Source organism: Macaca fascicularis, chromosome 17, assembly GCF_037993035.2.
Source record: "Macaca fascicularis isolate 582-1 chromosome 17, T2T-MFA8v1.1".
In the NCBI taxonomy this organism is placed as follows: Eukaryota; Metazoa; Chordata; class Mammalia; order Primates; family Cercopithecidae; genus Macaca; species Macaca fascicularis.
Genome location: NC_088391.1, coordinates 102,580,692 through 102,594,658, shown reverse-complemented (window position 1 = coordinate 102,594,658; position 13,967 = coordinate 102,580,692). Strand labels below are relative to the sequence as shown.

The 13,967-nt window shown below is 52.5% G+C and overlaps 2 protein-coding genes across 7 annotated transcripts in view; both read right to left on the bottom strand.

Moving 5' to 3' along the window:
• LOC102133047 (uncharacterized) overlaps positions 1-13,967 on the bottom strand; it is a 697,922-nt gene that overhangs the window by 28,051 nt on the left and 655,904 nt on the right. The window lies entirely within an intron of this gene.
• Positions 7,000-10,479, bottom strand: SOX1 (SRY-box transcription factor 1). Its single transcript, XM_045377499.3, has one exon. The coding sequence runs from the start codon at positions 9,717-9,719 to the stop codon at positions 8,547-8,549; it is 1,173 nt and encodes a 390-aa protein (XP_045233434.1). The 5' UTR covers positions 9,720-10,479; the 3' UTR covers positions 7,000-8,546.

The following is a 13,967-nucleotide window of genomic DNA, read 5'->3' as shown; positions in this document are numbered from 1 at the left end:
AAATATATAACTTTTCTAAATAAACATTTTAAATTTTAAAAATTTTCAAAAATTCTCTTATTTAAAATTTATTTTTTTACATGCTATTCAAACAGAGAATGAGTTCTTCCACAACCATCCCCTAATCTGTATCTGTATCTATAAATATAATGAATGTTCTCTTCATTATGAGCAGCAGTATGGTAATGCTTTATAGATAAAGTACTGTTGACACACTATAATTTATTCTGTTTTGCCCCTTCTATTTGCATAACCCCTTCCTCTCAAAGAAGTTTAAAGTACTTATTCTATCAAGCCTTTCTAACAAGATCTTCCCATTTTACAGATGATACTATCGAGAAATTCAGTAGCTACATTCAGTAGCCACATACCATATCATCACTATTATTATAGTTATGATCTACTGGACAGAAGCAATTCAACTCTGTTGTGGCACTATTACATGGCCCTTCTCTGATGTTTCAAAGGTCCTTAAAATAACGCTCAATAACATGAGTGTTTTGGACCATATTGTATTCATAAGGATTGCACGGAGCCAGTCTACTTACATACAAATTAGTTTGTTACAATTAGAAATTGATAAGACACAGTATATGACTTTGTTTATTCCTTTTAATCAACCTTTCTTTAAATCAAAGATCATGTGTGGTGTATGCTTCCTGTGTTCCACACTGACTGCACTTCAGGAGAGTCAGGCTATATTGACAGGCAGCTTAAACACAACGCATAGGAAAATGGAAATAAAATCAGTACATCAGTCTTTTATATTAGGAAGATTCTGATAATTCAGCTCAAAATTTTTTTTCTTCTTCCACTAATTTAATTTTTTCAAAAATCATCTCAATGGAACAATTAAGTAAGAGCACTTTATAAATAATAAATAGCTACTCAAATTTAAATGATCCAGCTTTAGTAGCTACTTACCATAAAAAAAAAAAAAGGCCCATCTCCTAACACAGGTTTCCCAAGTGTCATCCGGGACTGGCCTCAAAATCTCCCCCAGGTGTGCCTAAGAAAGGGCAGATCCTTAAGGCCCACTGGAGCCCCAGAAGCAGCCTACCAGCAGCACTGGGTCTGAGAATCTGAATTTGGAGCCAGCTCTCCCAGTGATCCCATGCACCTTGATGTTGAAAGACCATTGCCCTTGTAAACCTCCAAGTTTCAATCTTTGACCACCAAGACCAATCCGAAGCAATCGTTCATTAAAAAACAAAGCAGCTATCACATATACGCTGTTCAAATCTATCGATAAAGTACATCCAACATGCACGTCTCATGGGAAGGCCACCTGAGGGAATATTTATTGGAGCACCAGGAAGTCACAGGCTCCACTGTGGGTTTGCCTCCTCTGCATAACCTTCCCTGGTTCTCACACACTGGGCAAGAGCACCCTACCTGAGCATCTGGTGTAGGCCTGTGTCACACACCCATAACCCTCGACATCATACTTGCCTGTGCGCTCATCGTTCTCACCCACCAGATGACGAGCCCTGTCGGGGTGATCTTTGCATCCTTAGCACCCAGACACAGGCTGGACACATAGCATGTGTTAATACTCAACTTGAACACATAACAAACTTGTAATAAACGCTTGTTGAACAGATGAAAGAACGAATGTCATAACTGTCAAGCAACTTTAAAGAGAAATCACTATTAATATGAATACGTGGGAAGACTGTAGTTTGTATCATTTCCATTGTTTCCTGCCGAGACCAGATCTGGCACTTAATGTCCCAATTGTCCATTGGATGTGCCCTGAGTTCACACGGGCTTGCACTCCAGATGATTCTGGATTGAGTGCTTCCTTTTTGCTGGGCACTGCATACACCTTAGATGATGTGTCCTTGTGAGGCTGGTTTTGTAATTTCTGTTTTACATCTGAGGAAATGGACTCAGAGGTAAGGACATTTGCCCAAGGTCACAGAGCTAATCTATGACCTGCATAATGACACGGTGAAAACGGCCAGTTTTTACAAGGATAAACTTCATTCTTCAGTTCAATTCTAACATAAACAGCTGGCTTCTACTTCTCCCTCTACCTGGACACTCTCACCACTGAAGTTCAGGCTTTTCCACTTACTGAAATGTCCCACTAGAGTTTGAATTACCTAAAGCATGAGGTTGCTAAATCCTTTCTGAGGTTAAAATATTGCTCACCTGGCTTTCCTTCTATTCTGCTACTTAGAACGAAAATGATAACTTGGCCTCTGCTTTGAATTTTTTCAGGTTGATCTTGACACCACAAGTCTACCGTTTATAGGTTTTAGGTAGCTAGAAGGCACCTCTGCCCTGCAAATTCCAGGGACCCATCCTGTGAAATCCCAGGTCAGTTCCTTAGCCGCCTAAGACTCTCGTTTCTGTGTCTTACCAGTGCATAGGACTAGCACAGAGTGCTACTGCTGCCACTAAATATCATCTCTCGTTAGCATTTCCGGGGTGCTCAGAGAGAAAACAATGTCTGGGTGATGACTCTTGTCAGTTTCCCCATTGTCAAACCCCATCTCACGTTCCTCCACACTCACAATATTTCCCCATTGGGAACATGCCTGACATTGCAATTTCTCAAAACTGCAGCTCTGCAGTGAATGCCTAATTCCTGAAACTGCAAAATCTAACAAAAGCGGATTTTTTCCACTGATTTGACTGGCTGACTATTTCAAGGCTTTGCATGTGATGACCTGCTGCTCTCCACAAACAACGTCTTTAATGCACCCACATGGTTGCTCTGAAGTGGCCGAGGGCAATTACAGCCTCACCAGCTGCCTACGGGGCATTGGGAATTACTCACAAGGTCCAGCGTTTCTGCCGCAGACACGATTTCCCCACAAGTCACGCTTAGCAACTTGCCAGGCAGCATTCTGTGGCTTGATTTTGAACTCAGAACCCATTTTCCACCACAGTGCCCCCATGTCACCCAGGGTAAGCTGTGGACAGGTCATTCACTCAGAGCTGCTTGTTTTGTGCTGTTTTTAAAAACTGCGTTGTTCTTTGTTTTTGTTTGAGTGTTGGTGTTTCATATCGGCGGATAAAAAGTAATTTAGACGAAAATACGTCAATTCTGTTCTTTTTATTTTTACTATCAAAATAGAGGATCATTTTCTGTCTTTGGATCTATCACTTGCTTGGGTTCTTCATGTGTTTTTCATGTGAAAACTCTTGCTGTTGTACTTTCAGCACAAATTTCCAGCTTGGCTGCTAAGGAAGATTCATTCATCTGCTTTCTTCCCTTGCCCCCTGACCTCCCTCTCCTCTTCACCCACTCTCGGTTTTCACTCCTTTCCCGGGGAGCCGCGGCTTTCCCTCTGCGATGAAAAACACCACGCGCACCGCCGGGTGGAGAAGGCGGTGTAGTGACAAACAGCATTGATATTTTATACCCCGATTCTGCGTCACACACGCCCCCCAGAAATAGATCCAGGGCTGCGAAGAAGCTCGGATAAGGCGAAGATTCCTGGAGAGCCTGGGGACGCAGGTCCGGGAGAGGAGCCAGGCCTTCCTGTGATTTTTTGTTTCTTATGGAAATTAAGAAACAGTTTCTAAATCAGAGCCTCTGGGGCAGAGAGCGCAGGCAGCTTTCTCCCCAGTCTTCCCTCCAGAGGAGCAGCCGAAGCGACCCCGGGAAATGGAAAAGGCAGGTGTTTCTGAAGGAGATGGAGTCCTGGGGGCAGCCAGTCACGCCCTGCAGGCCCCAGTCCGCGCCCGGCTAGCTGGTGCGCGCCCCCCTCGGCGTCCGTCCCCGAGGACGCTGCGGGCCTGGGGCGCTGTGGCCGCGTCCCCTCCCCCTCCCCGCTCTCACCCCGGACTCGGCCGGTACCCGGCCTCTCCTCCCCCTCCCTCCGCGCCCACTTGTTGCCGTCCGGCCCGAGACGTGCTCGTTCCGCCGGCTGAGTGTAAAAGGGTTTGACTTGCGGCCGACCCCGGGTCAGCACTTTCTCTCCACTAATCCTGCTCTCCTTCTACACAAAACCCTCGGCCCCATCCCTCGCATCACTCATCTTAATCTCCACCCGCCCCCCGCCGGCGGCTGACACCGGCGCGGGCCGGAGGGAGATGGGCTCCCAGGGCGCCCGGGGACCCCTGCGCCCTCCCGCCCGGAGCCTGCGGGGACGCGGCCGAGGCAATGAGGGGATTAGTAGGGGGAGCGCAGGCCGCCCCCAGACTCCTGCCCCATCCCGCCCCGAGCCTCCGACTGGGCGCCCAGGGGCCGGAGAGGGACGGAGAGGGGAGCCGCGCGCGAGCCTCGGCGGGGGAGCTTCAAAGACAAAGAGGAGGCCGGGCCGCGCTGAGAGAGGCCGGCGGCGGAGACGCAGCTCGGTGCGGGAGTCAAAGGGCGGTGGAGTCGGCGCAGGGACTGGAGAGGCGGTGGGAGTGGATGGCGGGGGCGGGGAGGGAACGCAGTGTGCCCGGACCCGAAGGACAGCGGCGCGGTGTGCGGGGCTCAGCCGCGGGTAGAGCCGGAGAAAGGGCGACTTGGAGAGGCGCAGGCAGGGGGGTACGCCCGGGAGGCCTGAGGTCCCGAGTAGGCCCGGCCACCCCCGCTCGGAGGGGACACGTCGGGACCAGCAGCCGACGCAGATCGGCTCCCGGGGGCGGGAGGAGCGTGGTCCTGGCGGGCGCGCAGCTGGAGAGGAAGGGCCGGGGAGGGAGGAGAGAGAGAGGGAGGGAAGAACTGGGGAGGCGGGGAGGAAGCGAGAGGAGAGCTCGCCCTCAGGCCAGGGGAGGTGGTCCCAAAGCCCGGCTGGGGCGGGAGCAGAGGACTGGGTGAGGGGATCCCTGCGTCCCCACCTCCCGGCCTGGGCCTCCAAGCAAGCCCCCCCGCCGGCCATCGCTCGGTCCTGACGCTGCCCCACCCCGCAGGATTCGGGGGGCACCCGGTCCCCCAGTCCCTGCCACGGGGCCCGCACCCCGCTCACTCCTCCCCATCTGGCCTGGCCTTTCAATCTCGCCAGATAGTCACGCTGGAAAGAGCCGCGCCAAGGCCAAGTCTGCTTTTCACTTGACGTTTCCAAGGAAGAACTCAGCCCTGGGGTTAAATTCTGCCGCCAAGCCCCCGGAGCCGCTGCCCCTGGGCTCAGGCCGAGTGTGGATGGGGCGGGGGCGGGAGTCGGCCGGAGGCAGACGGGGTCGAGGGGGCGCTGGAGCCCCGGCCGGCCTGGAGTGCGCCTTCGGGGGCACACGTCCCGGGATGGATTTCTTGAATTAACTGGAATTTTCCGGAGACAGAAATCTGCAGTGCCCAGTCTTTGCCGAGGGAATGAAACGCGGGAGCCTGAGTGCCGTTCTCCCACACGCGTGATTTTAATAGACCTATCAGTCACGCTCCCGACGCGCATCTGCAGATCACGCTGTGCCCGAGCCTTCTTTAAAACTAATCCATCTAGTACGGATGGGTTTCTCCGGGGAAGGGGACGTCAAAATCTCAACAACAAAGGGGCGGGTGAGTTGAAAAACAAGGCCCAAACAAAACAAAACAAAACAAAAAACCCTCAAGTAAACTCTCCTACCCTCAGTTTGAAGGGCAGGACCCGAGCGCAATGGCAGATTTACGAAGTCACACCGTCGCCCCCGCACAAACTGATGCAAACTTTGCACCAGGCCTCAAAGACTCCTGTTCGCGTTCCCTACACGGGTTGCAAACATAATTGGACTAAGCGACAGAAGCACCACCCTGTGATTTGGGAAGTGAATGAAGTCGTCGTATAATATAATAACTATCATCATATAGTATTTCACTCCGTTAATACGATGAGTGTTACCTTGGCCAAGCACCGAATTCACAGTCGGCTCAGGGCCTACTGTAATCTTTTCTCCACTGATTTGAATTGGAGAGACACTGCTGGGGGCGGGGAAGGGGGGATAGAATCTCAATCCTGAAATGAATCTCAGCTAATTTCTTTGTCCCCCACCCTGTGATATTTTTAAATGGAGTCATTAAAAAATTTATATTTGCTTTTTTCCGCGTTGTTCTAATCAACAAAACAAGGAAATAAGGTGGTTGGAGCACCTGGCATTGGCTATTTCATCTGACTGTGTACGAAGCACCTGCAATAAAATGCCAAACGGTAAGAGCATCCTCCAGGGAGACAACAGGCGGCTTGCCTGGCGTCCCGGGCGCACTAACTCAACTTTTCATAGTCTGTGCCTGAAGAGTGGGGCTCACATCCTAATCTTGAGCCAAGACTTACATGCCAATAATTGGACACAGAAACTCCAGGGTATACACAGGGGAGCACAGGGGCCAGACTGAGAGTGGACGTCAGTCAAAAGAACCTCAGAGAGAGTCCTTTAAGTCTGTATATTTCAGAGAAAACCCTCAAGGTCCCAGTGAGTTAACAGAACAAGATGATTAGAATTTCCCAAATCATCTCCCGGAGGGGCTTGGGGAGGCCCTTATCCCAGACTAAGTCGTAGTGGTGCTCAGCCATCCATAGGCACCCAGACACTTCCAGAAACAACTGCTTCATAAAGGATCAAATAGTTAAAAGAAATAAAAATAAAGAAAAAGGAAAGAGGGGGGTTTTATTATCTTGTTAGAAAGCAGTGGACATCATTCTTGAACTTTTTTTGTAATCACTTTAACGAATGAGTGGTTTAAGCAAAATTATCAAAATGACTCCCCAAAATTACACATGTCAATAGTCAGATTAGCATTATACTTAAAGCTATTTTCGAATGCAGGCTGAATTCGGTTCTCATTAAACTTATAGTATAGGCTCACTTTTGAACGGACAGTCCATACTCACTCCAGGACAAGGAAAGGTGTTGAGAAAATGAGGGGGAAGCCTAAGGCTGCTGAAATCAACGTATTTCCATCTGGGCTTAAAGTTTTTTTTTTTTTCTAAAAATATAATTTCATCTTAATGTTGTGATTAATTTTTAAATGTATTTGCTACAGTATAATTTTTAAATGCAATATTTAATGCTGTCAGATTACTTGAAGACAAAGTTTTACAGAAAACTTTAAATTTCAGAAAAAAAACTGCAATGTACCAATAAACACCTAGAAAATAATATAATTAAAAAATTTAAAGCATCAAACAACCTCAAGATCTCGTCAGGAATAATGAACAAGGCATTTTGCGTTCACATCGGCTAGCAATTTGCATCCCAGTTCACGCAGGGGAGGGTGATGGTCGATATTTCTCTCTGTGTGTGAGAATCCAGCACAATTATTTTGCCCGTTTTCCCAAGAGAAAGAAACCAGAGGGAGGGGCAGAGGATGGACGGAGGGGGCTCGGCTGCAGTACGTTTTGGTTCAGCGATTGTGTTTCCTTGAAACACATTTAGATAAATTCTGCTCGAAATCTTTATTGCTGGGGAATTGGGAAACCCGTGACCTGCCCTGGTCTTTGTCCCTCATCCATGGCCTGGTCCCGGGTCCCGCCACTGGGGTCTTCTCTTCCTCCTCCCTCCTCTGGACCAAAGTGGCGCAGACGCCCAGCCAGGTGGAAGGCGTCCCGCTTGCAGCAAGGTAGCTCAGCAGCCTCAGCCGCCCGCAGTGAAACAGCCGGAGCAAAAGATACTTTTATTTCTCGGCCCGTATTAACACTTCAGCTCTACAAAATAACCTATAGGTTTTAACTTCCTTCTCTTCCATTGAAAAAGGTTCCTTGAAAATCCTGTCCTCCCATTCCCCGGGGCTCCCTTACTTTTAGTTCATACAGATAATTTCCCTTTCAGATTTCCTCATTGCATTTTGAACTCATAAAACATGCACATAAAAATAGCATGTTTCAAATTTATGGGGAAAATGGGCTCTGTCTCTTAAATTTGTTTACTCAAAACATTTTGAGTGGGGGGTCTTTTTTCGTTTTAAGAAGAAAGGCTTTTTAGGAAACTATGTACATAATCTGAATTCTCCTCCCCGCATTACAACGCCGAAAATAAAATTTTCACAATGCATTTACAAGAAATAATACAAAATCAAAAAAAAAATGGAAACGCTCAGATACAGAAAGTTTTACAAAACCCAGAATATAACTCCGCCGTCTGAAGGAGGGGGTGGTGGTGGTAATCTCTTTGTATAAATTAACAAACCAACCCAAAAGAGCGGTAACAACTACAAAAAACTTGTAAGTGCTTGGACCTGCCTTACTACATTTATAACAAACGCGACGAGCTCCGCGTCACTTGGGCTCGGGCGGTCGGCGCCGTCCGGAAGCAACGCAGGGGAAAGTGAGCGCGCCGGCCGGTATACAAAAGTGGGCTTCGCCTCTCGCCTCGTTTTGACTTTTTTGTCCCCTCGAGCAAAGAAAACGCTTTCCGCCTCCTCCGTAGGTGATAAATACTGTACAAAAAGTCTCAAGAAAACACTGAAGTTCAGTCTAAAACGCAAGTCTGGTGTCAGCGCCCGGCGGTCGCCAGGGGCTCCTGGGAATGTGAGTGGGGGACACGCGTCACCCGGCGTTCGTCTCCAGTGTTTTCCTTTTGACAAGAACATGGAAACGTCTGTACAAAAGCCAGGCCGCGCCGGGGCGGGGCGGGAGCCGGCCGCAGGCCGCAAGCTCGTGGGTCGCCGCCCCAGAGTCCCCGGCGTCGCGAAGGCGCTAGATATGCGTCAGGGGCACCGTACCATTCACGCCCGCGCCCGCGCCCTGGTAGTGCTGCGGCAGCGAGTGCAGCCGGCTCTGCGCTGCGGCCGCCGCTGCCGCTGCCGGGTCGCCCCCCTCGCCGGCGGGCAAGTACATGCTGATCATCTCGCGCAGGTCCCCGGGGCACGGCGCCCGCGAGTGCGCTGGGGCGGGCGGGCTGCCGCTAGGCTCCGATTTGACCAGAGAGCCCAGCGCGCCCAGGGCGCCCGACGACGCGGCCGCCGCCGCCGCCGCCGCCGCCACGGCCGAGTTCTGGTGCGCCCCGCCCGCAGCGGCGGCGGCGGCGGCCGCGGCGCCGTAGGGGAGGCCGCCGTAGCCCGAGGGCGACGCGCTCATGTAGCCCTGCGAGTTGGAAATGGGGCTGTACTGCAGCGCGCCCATGTCGTAGCGGTGCATGGGCTGCGGGTTGTGCGGGTGCGCGTGCGGGTGGTGCGGATGCGGGTGCGCGGGGTGCGCGTGCGGGTGCGCGCCGCCCGCGCCCGGGTGCTGCCCGTAGGCCAGCTGCGCCTCCTGCATCATGGCCGCGGCCGCCGCCGCCGCCGCCACCGAGCCGGGGTAGGCGCCGTTGGCCCAGCCGTTGACGTGCGCGTAGCCGCCGCCCGCCGCGCCGCCCGGGCTCTCCAGGCGCTGGCCCACGGTCGCCGCGCCCACGCCCACGCCCATGGCCACGGCCGCGCCGCCGCCGCCTGCGCCGGCCGCCAGGAGCCCGCCGGCCAACGAGTACTTGTCCTTCTTGAGAAGCGTCTTGGTCTTGCGGCGCGGCCGGTACTTGTAATCCGGGTGCTCCTTCATGTGCAGCGCGCGCAGCCGCTTGGCCTCGTCGATGAACGGCCGCTTCTCGGCCTCGGACATGACCTTCCACTCGGCCCCCAGGCGTTTGCTGATCTCCGAGTTGTGCATCTTGGGGTTCTCCTGGGCCATCTTGCGCCGCTGCCCGCGGGACCACACCATGAAGGCATTCATGGGCCGCTTGACCCGATCCTGGTTGGCCTTGGCGCCCCCGCCGCCGCCGCCCCCGCCTCCGCCCCCGCCGCCGCCGCCGCCCGCCCCGGCGGGGCCCGAGAGGTTCGTGGGGGCCTGGGCGCCGCCGGGCGAGTGCAGGTCGGTCTCCATCATCATGCTGTACATCGGGGCGGCTGGTGGGTTCACCGGCACCGCGAGGAGAGGGCCTGGAGCATAGACGGTCGGGGTTGGGGGGAGACGGAGAGGAGTTCAGACGGAGCGAGACGGGGGCGGGGGTGTCCTAGCGGAGAGAAGAATGGGGAGGGGTGGAGGCAACGACAACAAAAAGAGGCAGAAACACACGCACTCGGCGCCGGTTCGGCTCGCAGGTGGAAAGTTTCTCCTGATGCACAAATCACTTGCCAAAGAGGCTGACGGTCCGGGTCGCCGTCTTCGCCGCCACCGCAGCCCGGGCGCCCTTGGCGGAGCGGTGCAAACAGGTGCAGTCGTGGCCAAGTTGCGGCTCCGCTTTTGGGGCCGGGAGCAGTGCGCTGGGCCCGGCCCGGGGTGTGCTGTCTCCTCCTCGCGGGCCGCCGCCGTGCGCTGTCTCCTTCCTCCTGCGCTCGGTCCTCAGCGGCCTCCAACTCGGGGGCTGCAACTTCTAGCAGGGTGGCGCGCCGCGTGCGCTGGGCATGTGCTGGTCCCAGGTGCCCGGGGGGAGCCAGGCTCCGGTGGGGGGGGGGGAGGAGGCCCAGGGGGGCCCGGAGGGGGCGATTACGGTGCAGCCAGGGAGGGGCCCGGGGACAGCAGGAGGAGCGCGGGCTCGTGGAGAGGGCCGGAGAGCCGGGGCCGCCGAGCCCGGGATGGGCTGCCGGCTGCCTGCCCGGGGCCGTGCGCTCGGAGCGGAGGCGCACGCGGGGCCGGCGGCGCGCGGGGCCCAGCAGCCATACGCCGGGCCCGGGCTGCCATTAAATGAGCGCGCCGTGGCCAATGGGAGCCGGCGGCGGCGGTGATTTGCATGGCGCGCTGGCGAGTGACGTGGGGAGGGAGTAGATACACTGGGCGCGGGCGGCGGAGCGGGGAGGAGGGGAGGAAGGAGGGGGAGCAAAGCAGGAAGGAGGGGGGAGGAAGCCCGGGAGGGGGTGACAGCCACACCGCTTCCTGAGCGCGCGCGCGGCGGCGGGCGTCGGCGGCGAACCCCAAGCTCGCCCTCCTCGCCGCTCCCCGCCCGCGCGCTCCGAGTGATTAACGATTGGGTTGAAAAGCAAAGACTAAGAAAGGATCGTCGGGGATAGGGGGAGGAAACGCAGCCCCGGGCCAGGTTTAAACAGGCGCAGTGGAGACCCAGCGCCTCCTCTGCCCCCGCCGGCCAACTCTGTGCCTGCAGGGAAGGGGAAAGTTGAGTGCGGGGCTGGCACGTCGCCCTCAGTTCACCCGAGTGCTGAAAAGGAGGGGCGCTCCCTTGGACGCAGAGGAGACCCTCCGAGGGCCCCTGCAGGTTCTTCTGCAAGGATCAGGCGGCTCAGCCACCCCCTGCCCCGCATCGGCTCTTGGCCGCGGTGTGCACTGAAGTTCGCCAGTGCCCGCTCTCGCAGCAAAGGCCTTCGCAGTCCAGGCCCCACAATTCGGGTGAAGGGGGCGTATATGTGTGGGCATGGCTCCATTGCTTCGTTTAGTATCAGCCCTAAACTTTTTGGGGGAGGAGTCTTTTAATGAGGCCGGGGCCATAGTCACGCAGTCTTCCCAACCCGGATCTTCTTCCTCTGGAAAAGGAATTTCTAGGAAGGCCGAACACAACAAGATCTATCTGGAATCTAGTTCCTGAACAACAGTTGAAAAAGTTTGTTGAATGGCAAAATAATGATCTGGCCCAGGCTTTTCTGGAGTGAATCTCCCACGAGCTGGTTGCCTAAGAACGGAGAAAACTGCGTGAACTGCGCGGGGCCACCTAAACCGAATGAAAGGCGGGGCCTCAGGACCAGGTCACAGTCGCCGGTCTGCATCATGCAAAGGAAAGGCCTGGCTCGTGGAAAGAGTAAGGCATTCGCCTGTGGTTATCATTCTTAAACCTCAAAGTGGCTTTGATTTGGGAACGTGAAAGAGATTTTCAAACTCAGTTTCAAGTATCATAGCGCTCACACTACCGTTTCCACCAGACTGATCTGAAAGTGGTCCAAAGACTTCTTTTGAGCCCAAGTATTCCTCCTCTGTCCTCACCGAGGCACCCTGAGATGAGAGTGCTTATGGAGATTGGTGGCGGGTAAAGTAGAACCTTCACCGCATGTCAGGTGTCTGCCTGTCTTGTAGTAGGAATATTCAGTAAGGATGATGATAACCGTAATAGGAGTAATAGGATGTTTGAGTCTGTGGGGCAGCAAACACGTGACACCTTTTTTTTCCTCTTAAAAAAATTCTGAGGTTGTGAATTTCTTGACCCTGTTGCTTGTCCAAGGTAAAAGAATAATGCTTTATTTCCTCTCAATTGCTATGATTATTACTGTAGGGTTTGTTTTATTATTGCAGGGTTGCTACAGTGTGAAGTGCAACAGCAAATTGATCCCTCTGCAGATTAAACTGCTTTCATTCCAGGCCATTCAGCATTTAATAGTAAATTCATCAAATAATATATAATTATATTAGAAAGGGAACATCATTTCATTTTTATTTTTTCACTAAATATCTAGGTTATAAACTGGGTTTCCAACTACCTTCTTATTTCACCAGTCGAGTTTGTTAAATCTTTTGATTTGTTCCATGCACTACCTACAAATATCAGTTACATTGTGAATGAACAAAAAGGAGCAAGAATATTGTTTGGGAATGCTATAGCCCCATTTTTTTCTTTGATAATTTAGGAGGCAATGGGTGTGCAGTGAGATCCAGTGTGTTATGGAAAGTCAGCAAGACTGAAATAAAGGAAATGGTTTACAAATTATGAACTATATTATCCACTTAGCAGTTGAAAGATTTCTTTCCTCTGCTTTTCAATTTAGAGTTTAAACTAAATAGCTTAAGACTCCCTGAAAATGCTTTGTATGAATCAGGCTTGGCACATTATTTTCCATATCAATGGAGCAATTTATTTTATAAACACCCTGCACTCCAGTGTGCTTTGCAGGAATGCTTTATGCTTTGGGGAACTTGGATAGCTGACTTTGAAATGGTCTAGTTTTTTTCTACCATAGTCCGGAAAATTGTTTCCAAATACGACGTTACCCTTGTTGTTCAGAGCATCTAAATAGGAGGAAAATGGTTTAGCATCGTATGAGATCACACTAGTGCTTAACGTTCAGGCTGCTCTCCATAAGCCCTCTTCAGTGACGAGATGTTCCCTAGACCCAAAGCGGCTGCACACACTATGTGTGGCCACCTGCATAAGTATTAAACCAAAGCTGCAGGTGTAACTTGTTGCCAAGCAATAAATGATTGGCAGCAGCAGACAGTGCCAATTAGGCAGCACAGGGCACTGCATGCTAGACCTCTGTGCCTTCGTTCCTGGCATGAGGATTGACAAGCATCATATTAACTCCTGCTGGTGATCGATGGCTTCTGGAAGCCTCAATTTCTTGCTCCTTCTAACCTCTTTCCTCAGTGACTCTTTAAAAAGAGAGAAGACAGTCCAAAATCAGTTTGAAAAGCACCTCCTTCTCCTTTCCACCTCCAGCCAGGTTGGCAGGGACCTCCTTCAAGCCCAGTACTTTCCCAAAAGCTGGACTCCTGGAGATTTGAACACCGACTTCCCTATTCCCAAGGGTACTCTCACTGTTGATTGACCAAACTTGCTTTTTGGCAACTCAAAAACTTCATTGTGCCTCTTTGCTCAAAATGCCAAAGCGAAGATCAACTTAGAAATGTGGATAAATAAGGACACTTTCTATTGTTGTATGTAACCTGTGGTCATCATCTTCAAAGACAATCCAGAACCAAGCCATCATTAGAAATTACACGCACACATATATGCCTGTATGTATGCGATAGATTAAGCCATTATGCAAGAACCCTCAACTTTCAAATAAATTGAGTGCTGAGTGCTGGACTTTAACACCATTAGCTTAAACTGTCTCTATCGAGTAATTAGCACTTTTAGCTTTTGTCCCCCCTCCCTGCCCCCCCTCCAGCATGAAAGGGAGCTTTGAGGCATCCAGACGTGGATTTTCTGTGCCCAGTGTCAGTCCCGAGTCCCAAGCAAGGAGCACGATGGACAAGCTAGGAGTTCTGCAGGACAGTGAAAGAAGACAGAAACTGTGCCCTGTCTTTCGTGGTCCTGGTGAAGTCGACCTGTCCTGCTGACACCCTCCAGGGACACGTGGCCGCTCGACAACTGGTTGCCCTCCTGGGTTCAGCTCCTGTGGCTTCTGGGGCCGGGTGGAGGATTGAGGCCACGTGTAGGTGCCTCCCCCGATCTCTGAGGGGCTCAGGCTTCCGCGCTCTGGT

What these genes read in the sequence shown, in the direction of transcription:
- SOX1 (XM_045377499.3), bottom strand. Translation starts at nt 9,719, where the DNA reads ATGTACAGCATGATGATGGAGACCGACCTGCACTCGCCCGGCGGCGCC.